This window comes from Mandrillus leucophaeus, unplaced genomic scaffold, assembly GCF_000951045.1.
Source record: "Mandrillus leucophaeus isolate KB7577 unplaced genomic scaffold, Mleu.le_1.0 Scaffold146, whole genome shotgun sequence".
NCBI lineage: Eukaryota > Metazoa > Chordata > Mammalia > Primates > Cercopithecidae > Mandrillus > Mandrillus leucophaeus.
Genome location: NW_012101432.1, coordinates 973,391 through 994,758, shown reverse-complemented (window position 1 = coordinate 994,758; position 21,368 = coordinate 973,391). Strand labels below are relative to the sequence as shown.

Below are 21,368 nucleotides of genomic sequence, written 5' to 3'. Positions count from 1 at the left end.
GAGTCTCACTTTGTTGCCCAGAGAGTGCAATGGCATGATCTTGGCTCACTGCAACCTCTGTTTCCTGAGTTCAAGTGATTCTCCTGCCTCAGCCTTCCAAGTAGCTGAGATTACAGGTGTGCACCACCAGTCCGGCTAATTTTTGTATTTTTAGTAGAGACAGGGTTTCACCATGTTGGCCAGGCTGGTCTCAAATTCCTGAACTCAAGTGATCAGCGTGCCTTGGCCTCCCAAAGTGCTGGGATTACAGGTGTGAGCCACTATGCCCAGCCAATAAATCTGACTATATTAAAGTTTAAAGTTTTCAACAAGACAGTATAAAGTTAAAAGCCAAATTATAGATTAGAAGGAGATACCTGCAATGCATATAGCCAACAAAGGCTTAGTAACCAAAATGCAGCAGCATTTCTTCCCTCTACAAATAGGGAAAGAAAAAGACAGTCAACCCAAAGGAAAAATGAGCAAATGATATGAACAGGCAACTAACAGAAAAAGAAACCCAAATAAATGGCCATACAGAAAAAAAAAGTTCTCCCTTCCTACTAATCAGGACAATCCAAATTAAAATAAAAAGATATCATTTCATATATATCAGATCAGCAAAAGTTTAAAAGTCTATAAACATTGTTAATGAGGATATAAACTTTTAGTAATTTAGAGCAATTTGGAAATATCAATAAATTGAAGATGCATATATCCTGCAACCCAAAAAGTTCATTCCCAGGTATCCTTTAGAGAAAGTATAGATGAACAGTGACTCACCTAAAAAGGTTCACTGAAACATTCTTTATAATCACAAACAATTGGAAATAATCAAAATGGCCATCAACGGTAAAATGGATTTTAAAATGTGCATATATTCATACAATGGAATACTGTATGATAGCTGAAAATAAAATTACATGTATTAACATGGGTTAATCCCAAAAACCTTATTAAGGGTTTTTTGCCTTATTAAGCAAAATAAGGCAAGTTGAAAAAGTTATACAAATATCATTTATGTAAAATTTTAATATGGAAAATAATACTATATATTGTTTACATGTGCATTTATATGTAATACAGATATAAAAATATATATGAAGACTGATAAATATCAAATTGAAGAGACTGATTACCTCTGGGAGAGAGAGGGAAATGGGATTATATGTGCCTTAATCCATTTTGTGTCGCTATAACAGAATGCTTGAGATTGGGTAATTTATGAAGAACAGAACAGTCTCCCACAGTTCTGGAGGCTGAGAAGCCCAAGATCAAGATGCAGGTTTCTTACTGTGTCCTCACATGGTGGGAGGCAAAAAGGCAAGAGAGTGGGAACCCATTCCCACAAGCCCTTTTTATTTTAAGAGATGGGGTCTCTCTACATTGCCCAGGCTCAACCTGAATTCTTGGGCTAACACTATCCACGGTCTCAGCCTCCCAAGTAGCTGGGACTACAGGTGTGAATCGCTGTGCCCAGCCCACAAACCCTTTTTATAGCAGCATTAATCCATTCATAGGGATGGAGCCTTCCATGACCTAAACACTTTTTATTAAGCCCCACCTCCCAACACTGCTGCATTGAATATTGAGTTTCCAACACATGAATTTTGAAGGAGACAATTCTATTCAAACTATAGTAGCATGTGATAAATGAAGTCTTGGACTGTGTCTTAAATGTTTTCTTTCTTTAGAAAATGCATGACTCAGGCCGGGCACAGTGGCTCATGCCTGTAATCCCAGCACTTTGGGAGGCCAAGGCAGGCAGATCACAAGGTCAGGAGTTCAAGACCAGCCTGGGCAACATGGTGAAACCCTAGCTGTACTAAAAATACAAAAATTAGCTGAACATGGTGGCACACGCCTGTAATCTCAGCTCTTCGGGAGGCTGAGGCAGGAGAATTGCTTGAACCCAGGAGGCAGAGGTCACAGTGAGCTGAGATGGTGCCACTGCACTCCATCCTGAGCAACACAGTGAGACTCTGTCTCAGGAAAAAAAAGAAAAGAAAAGGAAAGAAAAGAAAAGAAAGAAGAAAGAAAAGAAGGAAAGAGAAAGAAAGAAAGAAAAAGAAAGAAAGAAAAAGAAAGAAAGAAAGAAAGAAAGAAAGAAAGAAGAAGGAAGGAAGGAAGGGAGGAAAAAATGCATGACTCAAATATGGCAAAATGTTAAAATTTTACAAAACTAAGTGGTAAATCCATAGGCAATGAGTACACAGTATTTTTCCTATACTGTGAATGTTTAAGATATTTTATAGGCTTTTAAAAAGTAGTTAAAAGTTGTAAGTTATTATTCAAAGCACTGACTTCGTTTGTTCCAATACTTCCTAAATATCAGGTTATTTTACGAAGAGAAAAAAAATCACCCTTCTATGGCCCACATCCCAAAACTGGGAAGGTTTCAATTCTAGTCACAATGGAAGTTTCACCAATGTAGAACCTCAGCTTTTGGTCAATACAAATGCGCCCTCTGCTGGTTCTATCGTGCCCTGTCCCTGAGTTCAAAATAGTTGTGAAGAGCAGTGAAAGTCTTCAGTGAGTATTTTCCACAGCCAGCCATGTTAAGGAAAGAAACCCTCACAGAACTACCCTTTGACACTAAGATACTTTAATTAGCTTCTGCTCTCTGTTAATGTTACATATTATCCAAGACAAAATAAATTCCAAGGTACAGCTCCAGTTAACCTTTCCAGTTTCCTCAACTACCTTTGCTCGTTAATAATCTTGTGCCCCTCTAAAGTCTGGAGGTTGATTTGTGAGACAGTGAACACCTCCCTGAACCTGAGTAGAAGCAGAAGAAAAGCAAAGTTGCAAAGAAGCTCTTGGGTGGGGAAACCACAATCTAACATTGAAAAATAGATTAACTGTAGTATTAAGGGAATGATGCCAATGGAATAATGGGTGACCTTTTCTTTTCAAATCTTTCTTTAAAATCATGACATCTTCAAATAAACAAAACTGAGGATAAATAAATTAATTCATGCAAGAATCTACTTCTCAGAGAGAAAGGCACGAATTGAGTATTAGCGTCTTCCTTTCAAAAACAGTTTTGTGTTTTGAGGTTGGTTTTAATATTCATCTTCCCCACTGGAATGTGAGCTCCCTCAGACCAGAATCTGTGTCTGTCTGATTCAAACTGGTACAAATTGTCTGGGGAACAATTTGGCAGTAGGCATTGTGACTTCAAAACTGTACATCCTTGTGCTTTGGCTCTTCGGGTAAAGATGGCGGAGCTTTTCGCTAACTGCATTCAGCCGCTCTGGTAAACTTGTCTAGATTGAATACACTTTGGCTGCTGTACCTGGAGGAGCCCTGTCAGTGGGAATTAAAGCTGCAAATAGCAACCGAGAAAAAACAGAAATTCATTCTGTATGATGAGTGAAGTGTACACAAAGTGGGACCAATTATCAAGCATACAGGTTTGGTGTACAGTGGCGTGGACCGATATGTGCACAGAGCTCAAAACTAACTCAACAATACTATCTTGTGTACCAAGTGCCCATTCCCACAGCTCACCTAGTACAGAGAGTAGCTTCTGTGATGTAAGAATGTACTCAGTCAGGTGGTGTTCGTTCATTTGGAGCTTCTTTACTTGTTTGTGGTTGGAATAAGGGACGACCATATTTATTTCAGTCAGATCCATCTGGAGCTTACTTGGCATGGAAAGCCACAGGAATGGGAAAGAACTATGTGAATGGGAAAACTTCCCTTGAGAAAAAATAAAATGAAGATCTGGAACTTGAAGATGCCATTCATACAGCCGTCTTAACCCTAAAGGAAAACTTTGAAGGCCAAATGACAGAGGATAATATAGAAGGTGGAATATTCAACGAAGCTGGATTTAGGGGGCTTACTCCAACTGAAGTTAAGAATTACTTGGCTGCCGGCCGGGCGCGGTGGCTCATGCCTGGAATCCCAGCACTTGGGGAGGCCGAGGTGGGCAGATCACCTGAGGTCGGGAGTTCAAGACCAGCCTGATCAACATGGAGAAACCCTGTCTCTATTAAAAATACAAAATTAGCCGGGCATGGTCGTGTGTGCCTACAATCCCAGCTACTCAGGAGGCTGAGGTAGGAGAATCACTTGAACCCGGGAGGCGGAGGTTGGGGTGAGCCGAGATGACGCCATTGCATTCCAGCCTGGGCAACAAGAGTGAAACTCCTTCTCAAAAAAAAAAAAAAGAAAAATTACTTGGCTGCTATAGCATAACAATGAAGTGACTGAAAAATCCAGAATTTCAGATAATCTATCTACTTAAACATGTTTAAAGTATGTTTTGTTTTGCTGACTTTTTGCATACTTATTTCTACATGGTTTAAATCGACTGTTTTTAAAATGACACTTATAAATCCTGATAAACTGCTAAACCCACAATTAAAGACTGTACATCCGTTAATAATCAGAAATATGAACAAAGAGTAAATTTTTTAATAATCAAAACATTCCTGGCCAGATGCTGTGGCTCACGCCTGTAATCCCAATACTTCGGGAGGCCGAGGCAGGTGGACCACTTGAGGCCAGGGTTTAAGACCAGCCTGGCCAACATAGCAAAACCCAGTCTCTACTAAAACTACAAAAAATTAGCTGGGCATAGTGGTGCATGTGTGTAATCCCAGCTGCTCAGGAGGCTGAGGGATGAGAATTGCTTGAACCCAGGAGGTGTGAGCCAAGATCGCACCCCTGCACTCCAGCCTGGGCGACAGAGCAAGACTGTCTCAGAAACAAAACAAAATAAAAATTCCTTTCAAGGATATTCTATGCAAAGTTCTTTATGGTTATAAAAAATAGAAGCAATATGAATATTTTAAATTACATGTTTGGTTAAGTCATTTAAGGTATATTCATACGATAACATACTGTGGTGCTATTAAAAAATTTTTTAAATCTTTCAGATTATTATATTATTATATTATTATATTAAAAATCTGTCTTTCAGGCTGGAGTGCAGTGGTGCCATCACAGCTCACGGCAGCTTCAACCTCCCAAGCCCAAGTGATCCTCCCATCTCAGCCTCCTGAGTAGCTGGGATGACAGACTTATGCCACCACGCCCAGCTAATTTTTCTATTTTTCGTAGAGACAGGGTCTCACCATGTTGCCCAGGCTGGTCTCAAACTCCTGTGCTCAACCGATCTGCCTGCCTCAGCCACCCAAAGTTCTGGGATTATAGACATAAGCCACCACATCTAGCCTAAAATCATTTTTAAGAACATTTAGGCCAGGTGTGGCAGCATATGCCTGTCATCTCAACACTTTGGGAAGTTGAGGCAGGAGAATTGCTTGAGGCCAAGAGTTTGAGACCTGCCTGAGCAACATGACAAGACCCTGTCTCTACAAAAAGAAAAATTTTAAAACATTAGCTGGGTGTGGTGGTGTACACCTGCAGCCTCAGCTATTCAGGAGACTGAGGTTGGAGGTCCCTTGAGCCCAGGAGTTCAAAGTTACAGTGAGCTGTGATTATGCTACTGCACTCCATCCTGAGCGACAGAGCGAGACCCTGTCTCTAAAAATAAAAAAAAAAATTTTTAAGAATTATATGGGAAAATTATAAAGTAGATTAAAATTGAATATACACAAATCAATTATATGGAAATATGATATTCATTATATATACATGAAAGTAAATACACCAAAATATTTGCAGTAGTTGTATATGGGTAGAGTGAGAGAGCATGGTGAGATTTTTTTTGTTCTTGTTGGTTTTTACCGTGTGCTGGCACTAGTTTAGGCACTTTCCTTGTGTTAACATATCTCTTGCTACTTTTTTAAAGCAGCTTTATCAAGGGATAATTGACATACAATAAATTAGACCTTTTCAAACTGTACAATTCCCATGAAACCATCACCACAATCAAAATACAATATTCATCACTCCCAAAAGTTTCCTCATACCTCCCCTATTCCAGCCTCCTTCATCCCCAGACAACCACTGATGTGCTTTCTGTCACTATAGATTAGTTTGCATTTTCTAGAATTTTATATAAATGGAATCATGCCATATGTACTTTTTTTCTTTTTTTTTTTTTTTTTTTTTTTGAGATGGAGTTTTGCCCTTGTTGCCCAGGCTGGAGTGCAATGGGGATATCTCAGCTCACTACAACCTCCACCTCCCGGGTTCAAGCCATTCTGCCTCAGCCTCCCGAGTAGTTGGGATTATAGGCATGCGCCATCACACCCAGCTAATTTTGTATTTTTACTAGCGATGGGGTTTCTCCATGTTGGTCAGGCTGGTCTCAAACTCCCAAACTCAGATGATCCGCTTGCGTCAGCCTCCCAAAAGTGCTGGGATTACAGGCATGAGCCACCGCGCCCAGTCAGCCGTATGTACTTTTTCGTATGATTTATTTCACTCAACATAATTATTTTGAGATTCATCCATGTTGCCAAGTATATCAATAGTTCATTGCCTTTTACTGCTGAGTTGTATTGTATTGTATATATACACACCAGTTTATCTGTTTGTCTTTTGATGGACATTTGAGCTGTTTCAGTTTTGACCATTACAAATAAAACTGTTATGAACCTCTGTGTACAAGTCTTTGTATGGATTTATGCTTTCATTTCTTTCATTTCTCTTGGGTAAAATACCTAGGGGTAGAACAGTTGGATGGTATGGCAGGTATATATTTAACTTTTTAAAAAACTGCCAAATTATTTTCCTTAGTGGTTGTACGATTTTACATTCCAAACAGCAGTAGATGAGAGTTCCAGTTCCTGCACATCCTTGTCAAATCTCAGTACAGTCAGTCTTTAATTGTAGTCATTCTAATAGTTATGAGTTGACTGTGGGAGTTTTGTTTCTTCTTTATGATTTTTTGTGTGTGTGTTTTCCAATTTTTCTGCAATAAAATGTATCTTCCATAATCAAAAAATTATTTAAAGTAACTAAAATAAGATGTAGACTAGTCCAATATGAAGTCTTAGTCTGGAGACTCTTCATTCTAAAAGAGTAACCCAACATGGTCTTCAGAGCACCCAGCAAAGACCACTAGCTGTGTGGCCTGTGTAACCCTGCCTCAATCCTCATAAGATAACATTTGTTTTTTGGCCAGGCATGGAGCCTCATACCTGTAATCCCAGCACTTTTGGAGGCTGAGGCGGGCGGATCGCTTGAGCCCAGAAGTTCGAGACCAGCCTAGGCAACGTAGTGAGACCCTGTCTATACGAAAAATAGGAAAAATTAGCCGAGCATAGTGTTGCACACCTGTGGTAGTGGCCACTTGCAAGACTGAGGTGGGGAGAATTGGCTGAGCTCAAGAAGCTAAGGTTGCAGTGAACTGGTATTGTGCCACTGCACTCCAGCCGGGGCAACAGAGCGAGACTCTGTCTCGAAAAAAAAAAAATGTTTTTTGCAGATATATATATATATCTATATATATAAAACTATATATATAGATATATAGATATATATATCTATATATATATATTTTTTTTTTTTTGAGACAGAGTCTCACACTGTCACCCAGGCTGGAGTGCAGTGGTGCTATCTGGGCTCACTGCAACCTCCACCTTCCAGGTTCAAGCTATTATTCTGCCTCAGCCTCCCGAGTAGCAAGGATTATAGGCATGCACCACCACACCCAGCTAATTTTGTATTTTTGGTAGAGATGGGGTTTCACCATGTTAACGAGGCTGGTCTCCAACTCCCAACCCCGGGTGATCTGCCCGCCTTGGCCTCCCAAAGTGCTGAGATTACAGGTGTGAGCCTAACATTTGTTTTTTAAAATCAACTTGCTTTTCAATGTTACAACCTTTAGGAAAAAATATACCAACACACCTAAACTTCCCAATGTTATCTATTATTTCCTTTTTCTGTTTTCCAGTTCGTATCCATCCAGATTTTATAGAGTTCTAACACACTATTCTGTAGTTTATAATGAAATTTTACTTGTCATATCGTATTTTCCATATTGCTTATTTGTCTTTTTAACCATAATTTTAAATGTCAAGTTAATGTATCATATATTACTTCCCCCTTCTCCCTTGTTGAGCTGTTTCTAATTTTTCATTATTAATAGTAATGTTGGCCGGGCGCAGTGGCTCACACCTGTAATCCCAGCACTTTGGGAGGCCAAGGTGGGTGGATCATGAGGTCAGGAGTTCAAGACCAGCCTGGCCAATATGGTGAAACCCCATCTATACTAAAAATATAAAAATTAGCCAGGTGTGGTGGCACACACCTGTAGTTCCAGCTACTCAGGAGGCTGAGGTAGGAGAATCACTTGAACCCAGGAGGCAGAGGTTGCAGCGAGCTGAGATCACGCCACTGCACTCCAGCCTGGGTGACAGATCGAGACTCCGTCTCAAAAAAAAAGTAATTTAATGAGAAGTAAGTTGATACAAAAGCTTGTTTCTTCTTTTGAATTTTTCCTTATGATAAACACCCAGGAGTGAGACTCCTGATCAAAGGCTAGAACATTTTTCTGATTGCCAATACATACTGTCATATCACTTTCCCAAAGGATATTTTAATACTAATTTTAATGTTACTTGCCATGTGTCAGCCCTGGTTTCTGAAGTATTTGCTAATTTTCTAGGTATAGCCTACGTCATTGTTCTAATTTACGTGCCTTTGGCTACTCACCAGGTAGACATTTTTCCACGTCTGATCTCGTGCTAGGATAGCTGCCTGTTGTCCTTTATTGATTGATACTCTGTTTTCACAGATTCAGAGCCAAAGAGTATGACCCTTGACTCTCTCAGGGCTTCCCAAACTGAGCACATCCGGACCCCAGAGGCAGATATTGTGCAAAAGGTGTAAGTATTCAAAGTTGTAATAACATGGGCTTCTCTGCTTTTATTTTGTTTGTATTTTTAATTGATTTAGTTTGGTTTTTTTCAGACAGGCATGGGAGTTCTCAGCTGACAGTGTGCTCCGACAGCCAAAATTAAACGGTTGTCTAAGAAACAAAGATTCTTGGGGATGATTATATTGTGATGTGTTTCCTACCTAAACCTTATTATTTGGCTGGTTGGGTAAAGAGTGAAGTTAACTCTAACCATGTGGGAACAGCTCTTTCCATTTGTCCAATCTGAGATCTACAGAGATGCCTAGAAAGCTGAAATCTATTACTTCAACCTGGGTTTCTCCCCTCAGCATTCAATCAGCTCTGAGTAAAATAAATAATGCTAATAATCTTAACACCAATATTAATAATAATTGCTAGCCTGTATTGAGTGCTTCCTGTGTACTGTACTAATGTGCTTACTGCAAGCCTGGCCTGTCAGGCATAGTGTTTTCACTTAAGTACCTTCGGTAGTGGCAGCTGTCGTGGCCTCTCTGCTTCCATCTGGAACTGCAGCCTATTGTGACCTCCCGAAAACCTCGATGACTTAAGAACCCGCCATCACCTGCCCAGGAATGTAAGGATTCCCTCCTGGGTCAAAAAGTTTTTGTGTTCCCCAGGAATAAAGGGGGAAAGGCACTTGGATGAATAAGACAGCCACCAGAGGGACTCCATTTTTAGAATTTTATACCTGATCTTTCCTCACAATGTATTTTAAATGCTTATGACAACCAGCCCCACCAAAAAACACACAAAAAAATTTTAAATCAGAAGAAAAAAACACAAACATTTCACAGAAGTCATTATAGCCTTTGTGACTTAATTTAAGGCTTGACAGAGGGATTCCTGACATAGAGATTTCTGAAAAAAAAAAAAAAAAGAGCAAAACGATCAGGTTTGTGGTTCTCATTTGCAGCATAGCTATTCCTCAGGGAAATTAAAGGTTTTCCAAGCACTAAATTCTAAAGGAGACTTCTCCTATAGGCTTTTATAGAGTGACATTGAATGATTTAAAGTCTCATATATTTACAGGAAATTCCATTCACCTCCTTCAACAAATATTTCTCAAGTTTCTACAGTAAGGCCGTGTACTAGCAGAGCACAGTAAAGAGAATACTCATTTAGCTAAAAAAAATAAAATAAAATGCCCAGAACCAGGCCTGGCACACAGCAGGCACACAGTAGCTGATATTGCTGCTGTCACTGCAATCCATGTGGCTGCTTTTCAGTGTCCTTTTTACCCAGAGGGCATAAGTCAGTTATCATCAGGGCAAACAGCGAGTGACAGCAATTCTACAATGGATAAAACCAACACAGCACATGACCTTTTAGTGGCTGAATTTGATCAAGGATAGAATTCAGAGGGCATGTAGCCAGGCATGGTGGCTCGTGCCTGTAATCCCAGCACTTTGGGAGGCTGAGGCTGGTGGATCATCTAAGGTCAGGAGTTTGAGACCAGCCTGACCAACATGGTGAAACCCTGTCTCTACTAAAAATACAAAAATTAGCCGGACGTGGTGGCAGGTGCCTGTAATCCCAGCTATTCAGGAGGCTGAGGCAGGAGAATCGCTAGAACCCGGGAGGTGGAGGTTGCAGTGAGCCCAGATTGTGCCGTTGCACTCCAGCCTGGGGGACAGAGCAAGACTCCATCTCAAAAAAAAAAAAAAAAAAAAGAATTCAGAGGGCATAAAGGAATGAATGGATAGTTACATGTTCCTAACACAATCTTTCTTAAAGGTCACTTTCTTTTTCCAGCTAATCCTTTGATAAAAGAAATTTCAGTTAAATAATTATATGCCATTCAATTAAAAGCATAAATATGCAACCCCAAAGAGCAAACTATTTCTCCCACTGTCTAAGTTTTAGGGTTTATCCTGAGGAAACCCCAAAAGTGAAGACCAATCTTTCTAATCTTCCTTACCACGGGATATGCAGAAGAAAGAGTTGACTAAGTATGTCAAATGTCAGGCACAGTGCCTGCAGAGAACAGGTGCTCGATGTTGGTTCACTTGCCCTCTTTCTTTCCACCAGAGTTTTTCTTTAGTTTGGTCCTGTTGGTTTGCTCTTTTCAAAGGGGCAGAGATTATGATATACACCACCTACACAAAGGACTTCTGGGATACGGGCCTGAGTCACCCAAGAAGTTGAGCGCTGTGTATACATCTCTTCTTCCAAGAGAAAGAGAAGGGAAGGCTGAACCAAGACTATTTAGCCGGGAGACATCAGCCAGCATCAGTCATGTGAGTGTAAACCCCTAAAAGCTTGGTCTGAAAGCCCTACTTGGAGTTCATCAAGGATACCATGTACAGTTGTATAGATTGCTAACTATATGAGGGCACCTGATAAAGGGGATGAGGGAGGCACTGAGATCCAGCCTGGGGTCTGCTTACACCAAGCCCTGCACAGCCACATTGGGCTGCATCCTCCTGAAGGATGGAACATCATTTCTAATTCTCTTTTTTTTTTTTTTTTTCCCCCGAGACACAGTCTCACTGTGTTGCCCAGGCTGGAGTGCAGTGGGGCGATCTCGGCTCACTGCAACCTCCACCTCCCAGGTCCAAGCGATTCTCCTGCCTCAGCCTCCCAAGTAACCGGGATTACAGGCATGTAACACCACTCCCAGCTAATTTTTGTATTTTTCCAGTACAGACGGGGTTTCACCATGTTGGCCAGGCTGGTCTCGAACTCCTGACCTCAAGTGATCCACCTGCCTCAGCCTCCCAAAGTGCTGGGATTACAGGCATAAGCCACTGTACCCGGCCCCATTTCTAATTCCTACAAAGGTACTGAGTGGGTAGTCTGCCATCCTCTCTTAGGAGGAACCACTGTTTTGTTCTAGCCCATGGGGAAAAGTGAAGACTGACATAGTTGTGGTCATCTGCCTGAGGTTTCCTGAAAGTTAGCAAATAATTCTGCAGTGAATAAAGCTGGCTTTGATTTAGAATAGTTAACCGTTAATCATGGCAACACCAATCTACCAAAGGTGAAAACTGTTTCACTTTGACCCAGCTCTGTAGATCATGATTTAGAAACTAAGAAAGGAAGCAGGCCCTAAGTGTTTTTTCTTCCTCTTTCCTCTTATGAAATTATACCCAGCAGTTTTACATCAAAGGCTGAACCTTTGAGTCTCCCCATCGGCTCTGCATTCTCTAAGATTCACTCTTCTACTTCACCTGGAACCCACACAAATTCCATTCTAAGCCAGTCTGTCACCTTGTTCGACATAATCTTCTTTGATGGATTTTTTTCATTTCCTATACATGTCATGGTCCCCTTCCTTGATTTTTCACCTTTAGGAGAGGGATTTGATTGACAAGTCCAAGAGAAAGAAAAGACCCAAGAAAGACAAAACCAAAGGACCCAAAAGGGAGAGAGAAGGAAAGGTCTACGGGGAAGCAGAGGCTGCCATTGGTAAGAGAGTGTGCCTGCAAGTAACAACCTGGAGAAGACTTCTGTTAGGGGTCTGGAGGTAGTATGGATAATTAGCATGGATCCTACTGGACAAACTCTCTGTTTTGAGTCTCCTTGACTACTACAGCTAAGATGGTATTGCAGCCTTACATCATGTCAGTATCTTAATAGACAGAGATACAGGAAAGCGGGGAGCCTAGAGGCCTGTGATCACCAAGAAAGGAAATTATAATAATAACAATTTACTGAATACCTACTCTATTAGGACTCTGTATATGTGATCTCATTAAATCCTCACAACATCTCCATGAAGGAAGTGTTATTATTATATTCATGTAGCAACTGAGGCTGAGCAAGGTTGGGTGACTTACATAATATCAAGCAGATCAGATAGTAAAGTGGTAGACCCAGGGTTTGTCCTTTCCTATTTGACTCCCAACAGATTCTATTGCCACTACCTCCAAAAAATAATAACTATATCACATAATCGGAGTATTGGGTAGTGAGAGCATTTGGGAAGGGGAAGGATGCCACAAGTGTTGAATGATCTTCCAAGCTACGGTTTCTGTCTTGGTTCCCTAGGTTGAACCTAACCAGGAACTCGGATTTTGTTGCTTCTGAAGACTTTCTTTAGCCTAAAACTTACACCCATCCTTTACTGCCCACATGATTCAGAAGACCTTCCAAACAAATCCAGTGCTGCCAGAAAGGACAGCAATGGATATGCTCCTGAGCGAAACCTATTTTTGAGATTTGCTTGTTCATCTCTTGCTGAGTTTACATTTTTGTAGCCCATGACTTGGGTAGCATTAGCGGAATTAGGAAAAGGAAATACTTGTGGTGCCCCCACCAAAGGTGAAGCGAAGGAAGGGTCCTTAGAGTGCGGAAGGCTGAACTTTGCCAGGTTACAAAGCTGCAACCTCAAGTCAGACTCTTCAAGGCATGACTTTCCAGCTGTGTGTACAAGCCTCCCCTCTGGACAGTCCTGCCCCCTCCATAAGTCAGAGTGAAATAGAACTTTTTTTTTTTTTTGAGACAGAGTCTCACTCTGTCACCCAGGATGGAGTGCAGTAGCACAAACTCGGCTCACTGCAACCTCCACCTCCCGGGTTCAAGCAATTCTTCTGCCTCAGCCTCCCGAGTAGCTGGGATTATAGGCACCCACCACCACGCCCAGCTAATTTTTGTATTTTTAGTAGAGATGGGGTTTCACCATATTGGGCAAACTGGTTTAAAACTCCTGACTTCGTTAATTGCCCACATCAGCCTCCCAAAGTCCTAGGATTACAGGTGTGAGCCACCACGCCAGCTGAAATAGAACTTATTTAATAGCAAGACGGTTGAATGTCAGTTGATCCAAAGAGGATAAGGTAGTTTCTCAAAGGGTGGTCTGTGAACTACTCTTCCCAAAACACTTGGGGTGTTTGTTACAATATGGATTCCCACTGAACCAGATTCTGGGGCTGGGGCCAGGAATCTGCACCCCAGGTGAATCCACTGCATGCTAACTTTTAAAAGTTACTAAAAAGGGGCCAGGCACGGTGGCTCACACCCGTAATCCCATCACTTTGGGAGGCTGAGGTGGGCGGATTGCTTGAGCTCAGGGATTTGAGACTAGCCTGGGCTACATGGCAAAACCCTGTTCCTACAAAAAATACAAAAATTAGCCAGACATGGTGGTATGCCTGCAGTTCCAGCTACTCAGGAAGCCGAGGTGGGAGGATCACAAGCCCAGGCAGTCGAGGCTGCAGTAAGCCATGATCGTGCCACTGCACTCCAGCCTGAGCGACAGAGCAAGACCCTGTCTCAAAAAAAAAAAAAAACAGTTACTAAAAAGGATGTCTAGTGATCACATTAAGTTAACTCAGCTATATCTCTATCCCCAATTGTTCTCCCCCAGGAAAGTCAAAGGACTCAAAGGCTAAAAAAAAATTAGAAAAAAAAACAAGACCCCAAAGGAAAAGGACACAGAAGGAAAGAAATCTGGAGACGGCGGCAGAGCTGAGTGGGCCTGATGTCAACTCTGACGAAACAGAAGACACCTCAAATAGAGGTTCCTTCGCTTCAGACTCCTTTGTAGAGGACCCTTGGCTTTCTCCCAAATATGATGCCCAGGAGACTCAAGTTTCTCTAGATGGAAGATCATCACCCTCCCAGATTGCAACTGTCACTGGCAACATGGAATCTAAAGAAGAGAGAAGCTGTGAGGACCCTTCCAAGGTAGGGTCTGATGTCCTCAGCTTGACAGAGGAAGTTCTGTTCTCACTTGGCACGACTGCAGAGGTGGGAAAAGCTGCCCCTAATTATATTGCGCTTACTAAAACAGCTCAACTACCTAATGGTCTTATTGTTCTACTTTGGTACCTTCTGACCCCAGTAAGAAGCCAGACCTAATCAAAGATGCAGGGGTAGCAAAGCCCCTCTGAGGTGATGATGCATTCTGTGAGGCCTGCACATTGCCAGGGCAAGTGTCCACCCTGTAAAGAATAGGAAATGAGCACAGCACCCATCTCTGAGAGGTACAGGACTCATGGTTACAGGGAAACATGGATACTGGCTGTCAGAGCCGAGCATATTTCCTTGACTTAGGCTAGGGCTCATCTATTACTTGCCTCCCAAAGGCTGTGGAAATTCCTGCTTTCCTAATCTGCGTTTCTGCAGTTACAGCTGGAACAGAGAGAAGCAGCTTGTACACGTATAGTACACCTTTGTACACAGCTTACAATAGGTGTGTAGTACACCTATTGTACACAGCTTGTACACCTGCTTTTACAAGGTGCTTTTGAGCCGGGCGTGGTAGCTCACACCTGTAATTCCAGCACTTTGGGAAGCCAAGGAGGGTGGATCACGAGGTTAGGAGTTCAAGACCAGCCTTGCCAACATAGTGAAACCCCATCTCTACTAAAAATACAAAAGTTAGCCAGGCTTGGTGTTGCACACCTGTAATTCCAGCTACTTGGGAGGCAGGAGAATCACTTGGACCCGGGAGGCAGCGGTTGCAGTGAGCCAAGATCACACCACTGCACTCCAACCTGAGTGACAGAGAGAGACTCCGTCTCAAAAAAAACACAAGGTGTAAGAGTCGCTTGGTTCCAGGGTCCTTGATTCTAATGTGAAGGTCTGAAGAGAAAAACTGAGTGTAAGGAAAAATTACCCTTGAAAATTGCTGCAATTAGGCCAGGTGCAATGGCGCATGCCTGTAATCCCAGCACTTTGGGAGGCCAAGGCAGGAACATTCCTTGCAATCAGGAGTTTGAGGCTGCAGTGAGCTATGATTATGCCACTCCACTACACTCCAGCCTGAGCAACAGAACAAGACTCAATCTCTAATCAAAAAAAAAAAAAAGAAAAGAAAAGAAAAAAGAAAATCCCTGCAATTAACTAAAAAAGAATGCCATATAGATACGTCATCTGTCAGTAAGACCAAAACAGCCCATTTTTCCTCTGCTGTTGGAATAAATTACTATTTCTTCCACTGAGACTAAGGTACTGAACTTCATTTTGACATCTCATACAAAAAAATTACAAAGTAGCTTTAAACACTACAAATACACACACAGCTAAGCCACTACAGTTAAACTCACACATGTTACATTAACCTTTACAACCACCCTTGTGAGCCAGGTGTGATTAGCCCCATTTTACAGATCCAGAAATAGAAACTGGAAAGAGTTAAATGCAGGTTGCCAGAAACTGCACAACCATCGAGTGGTATAGCCAAGACTTAAGCTTAGGTCCTGTGACTCCAAGTTCAGGACTCTTGTCACCATTTTAAATTATTATCTATTTACTTATTTTATGGCTCATGGACTTCCGAAAAGGATTCCAGGAAGATTTTCCTTTATAGTTCTCAGTCCCTCCCAGCTGCCTGGATCACACAATTCTGCTCTGCACAACAGATGAAAATTTTAACCTATGGGCAAAACTTTTCTGAACCTGCGAGATCATCAGCATTTCTTTTTTTTTTTTTTTTTTTTTTTTTTGAGACGGAGTCTCGCTCTGCCACCCAGGCTGGAGTGCAGTGGCTGGATCTCAGCTCACTGCAAGCTCCGCCTCCCGGGTTCACGCCATTCTCCTGCCTCAGCCTCCCGAGTAGCTGGGACTACAGGCGCCCGCCACCTCGCCCGGCTAGTTTTTTGTATTTTTTTAGTAGAGACAGGGTTTCACCGTGTCAGCCAGGATGGTCTCGATCTCCTGACCTCGTGATCCACCCGTCTCGGCCTCCCAAAGTGCTGGGATTACAGGCTTGAGCCACCGCGCCCGGCCTGATCATCAGCATTTCTTAGATTTATTGTCAATTCATAGCACTATGCTGCCTCTGCAAACGCTAAAAAGCAAGGAGGTTTTTCTCTGAGTTGGATACACAGAGTTCCTGGAAGGCTCGCCTCTCAAGGTTCCCTTCATAGGCATATTTCTGAGAAAGAGGCACTAGGGAGAAAAAGAAAGCTATGACAACCTTCATATAAACTGAAAGAAGAACCTTCCATTGGAAAGGTGAGTTTCTATGGGATTAAATGTGAGTCTGACCCATTTAAACCTAAAATTTTCCCCTGGTAAAATAGCTTCTTTTTTTTTTTTTTTTTTTTTTTTTTAGAGGGAGTTTCACTCTTGTTGCCCAGGCTGGAGTGCAATGGCGCAATCTCGGCTCACTGCAACCTCTACCTCCCGGGTTCAAGCAATTCTCCTGCCTCAGCCTCCCGAGTAGCTGGCATTACAGCCATGCGCCACCACACCTGGCTAATTTTGTATTTTTAGTAAAGATAGGGTTTCTCCATGTTGGTCAGGCTGGTCTCGAACTCCCTACCTCAGGTGATCTGCCCACCTCAGCCTCCCAAAGTGTTGGGATTACAGGTGTGAGCCAATGCAACCGGCCAGTAAAATGACTTCTATCTAGAACCTGTGGTTCCTAGCTCTAGCTTCATGTTAGAATCACTCAAGAAACTTTTTAACAACTGAGGCCTTCCACCTAGAGATTCTCATTGGTCTGGGTAGAGTCTTGGCCTCAAGTAGTTTTGTTTTCGTATATATATATATATATATATATAAATTTTTTTTTTTTTGACAGAGTCTTGCTGTGTCGCCCAGGTTGCAGTGCAGTGGTGAGATCTCAACTCACTGCAACCTCCGTCTCCTGGGTTCAAGCAATTTTCCTGCCTCAGCCTCCCGAGTAGCTGGGATTACAGGCCTGCACCACCATGCCCGGCTAATTTTTGTATTTTTAGTAGAGATGGGGTTTCACCTGTTGGCCACGCTGGCCTGGAACTCCTGACCTCAGGTGATCCGCCCACCTCGGCCTCCCAGAGTGTTGGGATTACAGGCATGAGCCACCATGCCCGGCCCCTTGTTTTTATATTTTTGAGACAGAGTCTTGCTTTGCCACCCAGGAGTGCAGTGGCATGATCATAGGTCACTTGTTACCTTGAACCTCTGGGCCCAAGCAATCCTCCCACCTCAGCCTCCCGAAATGCTGGGGTTACGGGCGTGAACTGCTGCACCCAGCCACAAGTAATTTTTGAAAGCTCCTTGGGTGATTCTAAAGTGCAGCCAGGGATGAGAACTCTAGAACCTACCATGTACTGGACATTATGTTGGCACTTTCATTATTTCAGCTAATCCTGGCAATAGACCATGAGGAAGACAATATTGGGAAGTTTAAGTTGTGATCCCTAAATCCCAAAGCAAGTAAGAGAGAGCATTGAATCCAGGTCAGTCGGACCCAAAAAGTCCAAGCTGGTGGCGGCTAAGTCTATGCAGCTGTGGGTAGAGTGTGGAGTCTGTTTTGTGATTCCATCTTTGATTAGAGACAACACTATCTTGGGTGGAGAAGGGCTCACTGCTGAGACAGACCCATCTGTTTATTGCACTGAGAATACTCTGGTTTCTTAGGCCCTCCTCACTAAGAGGCAGCAGGAGAAGGCTTCCTGGGACAGGCTTCGAGCAGAAAAAGCCGAGACGAGGTGGCTGGAGGTGGAGAAGAAGAGAAGGGAGCAGGAAGAGCAAAGGCAGCTCCAGCAGGAACAGCTGGAGAGAGCAAAAAAGATGGAGGAGGAGCTGGAGCTGGACCAGCAGAGACGTGCAGAAGAGATCCGGTAGGTCGGGCAAGCCAAAGAGACTACAGCCATGTTAGAAAGCAGAAGAAAAAGGCAGCGGTTGACCTCCCCTAGGGGCAATGTTTGGTTCTGACACTCATGCCCTGAAGTTAAAACAGCATATGTCATTTTTCTCTATCCTCAGTTTTCCTAGGAACAACACTGACCAGAGATAAGCTGCAGCGTCTCAACCATGTGCACTGATTGATACACTCTGCTGAATATCACTCTGTCAAGTTTACAACCCCATGTGAGGGTTACTCACATTGATGACCCTGAGATCTTCTTGAGAAGGCTCTGAGATTCAGTCCAGCAAACATTTGTCAAGCCCCTGTACTTTGTTGTCTGCAACGTGCTAGGCCCTTTCACAGGCCTCAACTGCAATTTAATCTTCACAACCCTGTGAGGCAGGAGTTTCAAAATCATAAGCATGAAAAATGAACTTAAGACCCCTGCCCCAGAGCACAGAGCTGTGCACTGAAACTTCTAGGCTTCTGGTTTCAAGCCCCCTAGGGTCTTTGCTCTTCAATCCTGGCCTCCCTTGGAAAACTGAGTCTCCTGGGAATAGGGTGCTCCCTGTGGCGTGTGGGCTGCAGAGTCTCCCCCATGGGCACTGTCTGTTGGCTTATCTCACAAGGATGCCTCAGTGTTTTCTGCCATTTCCCTGACCATCTTGTGTTTTTTCAGCTTGAGGAAACAGAGACTCCAAGAAGAACAGCAGCGGCAGGAGGAGGAGGAGAGAAAGCAGCAGCTCTGGTTGAAAGCAGCCCAGGAGAGAGCCCGGCAACAGCAAGAGGAGTTTCGGAGGAAACTGCGAGAACTACAGAGAAAAAAGCAGCAGGAGGAAGCCGAGAGGGCCGGTGAGGGGGTTCTTGAGCTCTTTGGCTCTCTCTTCTATTTGGGGCAGAAACATTTTTATCCAACTGTGAGTGTTCATTTATTCCTATCCTAGGCGTTAGTGTGTTAAGCACTCTAAATAATATATAAACTATTTTTTTCAAAGTGATTATGTATGACTATAGTGTGTTAATATAGATCTAAATAAGAAAGTAATGACTTGCTTGTGGAAATGACTCCAGAGTCCTGCTCTCAATCCAACAATCTCCTGAACTGGGATCCTGCCCTTCCCTTTGCCCTTTCGGCATTGCTCAGGAGCTACCTAAATTGGAGACACAGTCCTACTCCTTGCCTCTTCCTGAGCAGACGGAAACAGCCACAAACATCTGGATAGCTTCAGGGCAGACTTTCAGGTGCTGATATGTGGAATCTCGCCAGCCTCTTTTTAAAAATCATTTGTTTATTTGTTTGTTTGAGTTAGAGCCTTGCACTGTCGCCTGGGCTGGAGTGCAATGGCGTGATCTCAGCAACCTCTGCCTCCCAGGTTCAAGCAATTCTCCTGCCTCAGCCTCCCGAGTAACTGGGATTACAGGCACCCGCCACCATGCACAGATAATTTTTTGTATTTTTAGTAGAGCTGGAGTTTCACTAATGTTGGCCAGGCTGGTCTCGAACTCCCGACCTCATGATCTGCCCGCCTCGGCCTCCCAAAGTGCTGGGATTACAGGCTTGAGCCACTGCACCCGGCCAGGAAGCACCAAGTTTCTCTAGACCCTGATCTGACACTCTTCTCTAACCCAGCTTCATACCACCACATAAACACACCGGGCTCTGGAAAAATTCTTCTCCAAGGCTTTGTATTAACTGCATAGTGTACTACACGTAGTAGGTGCTTAATAAAGGACTCTCAAATTAGTAAATTAATGCCTAAGGTACTCCCCAGAGAGGATGTGGCAGCCTGCTAGCAGGTAAACTGCAAAATTTCTCACGGGGAGTCCTTCAGAATCACAGATTTGAGAATTGGATCAGAAAATTGTTTTCCCCAAAACTGATCCCTGCTGAGCCCACCCCCTTTTCTATTCTGCAGAGGCAGAGAAGCAAAGGCAAAAGGAATTGGAAATGCAGTTAGCAGAAGAACAAAAACGCCTGATGGAAATGGCTGAAGAGGAACGACTGGAGTACCAGCGGCGAAAACAGGAAGAAGAGAAGGCTCAGCTGGAGGCAGAGGAGAGGAGGCAAAAGGAAGTGGAAGCCGCAAGACTGGCTCTGGAAGAAGCCACGAAACAAGCCCAGGAACAAGCCAGGTACTGGACATTTGGGCAACAGTTGCCATAGGGGGATGGTCCAAGGGCTTCACTGTCCAGTGCTTAGGGCCAGCCTTGCACTGCCTTTAGACAAGAAAAGTCCCCCGACCCCAAGCATGGTTTGGAAGACTGAAAGGCATAGAGGGATTATTTTGCTGCAAATATCAAGGATTCCTCCATGGCTTAAAGAAGTTGTAATGAATCTACAAGGGAGTTTAGAGATATCTACCTCAATCCTCTAGTTTATAGATGAAAAAAGCAAGTCCCAAAGAGGGAAAGGATCTTGATCACAGACAAACGTGACTTAGGGACAATGCCAGGACCAGATCTAAGACCTTCCGATTTCAAACCCACTGCCTTCCTTGATATCTACTGAGTGCCTGTTATGTGCCAAACACTGTCCTAGACACTAGGAATTCTGGAGTAAGCAAGACAGAGAAGGTCTGTCTTCCCATCGCATTTACATTCCAGGGGTGGGAGTGGGGACAGACTCTAAACAAATATTTTTTAAAGCCAACAATAAATCCTATACAGAAAAAAATTTAAATATGTGATAGGACGCCGGGCACAGTGGCTCACACATGTTAATTCCAGCACTTTGGGAGACCAAGATGAGAGAATTGCTTGAGCTCAGGAGTTCAAGACCAGCCTAGGCAATTAAGTGAAACCTCCATCCCTACAAAAAAATCAAAAAATTAGCCGGGTGTGGTAGTGAATGCCTGTGGTCCCAGTTACATGGGAGGCTGAGGCAGGAGGATCGCTTGAGCCTGGGAGGTCAAGGCTGCAGTGAGCCAAGATCAAGTCACTGCACTCCAGCCTGGGTGACACACCAAGATTCTCTCTTTTTTTAAAAAAAAAAAAAGGCAGGGGGTGCCGGGTGCGGTGGCTCACGCCTGTAATCCTAGCACTTTGGGAGGCTGAGGCGGGTGGATCACCTGAGGTCAGGAGTTCGAGACCAGCCTGGTC

General features: G+C 43.2%; 1 protein-coding gene across 1 annotated transcript in view; it reads left to right on the top strand.

The window, feature by feature from the left end:
• The window catches only part of KIAA2012 (KIAA2012 ortholog), a 141,877-nt gene extending 121,444 nt beyond the window's left edge, over positions 1 to 20,433 (top strand). Inside the window, exons 16-22 of the mRNA XM_011974481.1 lie at positions 8,642 to 8,732; positions 10,836 to 11,001; positions 12,058 to 12,172; positions 14,073 to 14,392; positions 18,059 to 18,261; positions 18,949 to 19,121; positions 20,186 to 20,433. Coding sequence (XP_011829871.1) covers positions 8,642 to 8,732; positions 10,836 to 11,001; positions 12,058 to 12,172; positions 14,073 to 14,392; positions 18,059 to 18,261; positions 18,949 to 19,121; positions 20,186 to 20,433 — 1,316 coding nt within the window. The remainder of the gene's footprint in view (positions 1 to 8,641; positions 8,733 to 10,835; positions 11,002 to 12,057; positions 12,173 to 14,072; positions 14,393 to 18,058; positions 18,262 to 18,948; positions 19,122 to 20,185) is intronic.
• The last annotated feature ends 935 nt before the right edge of the window (positions 20,434 to 21,368 follow it).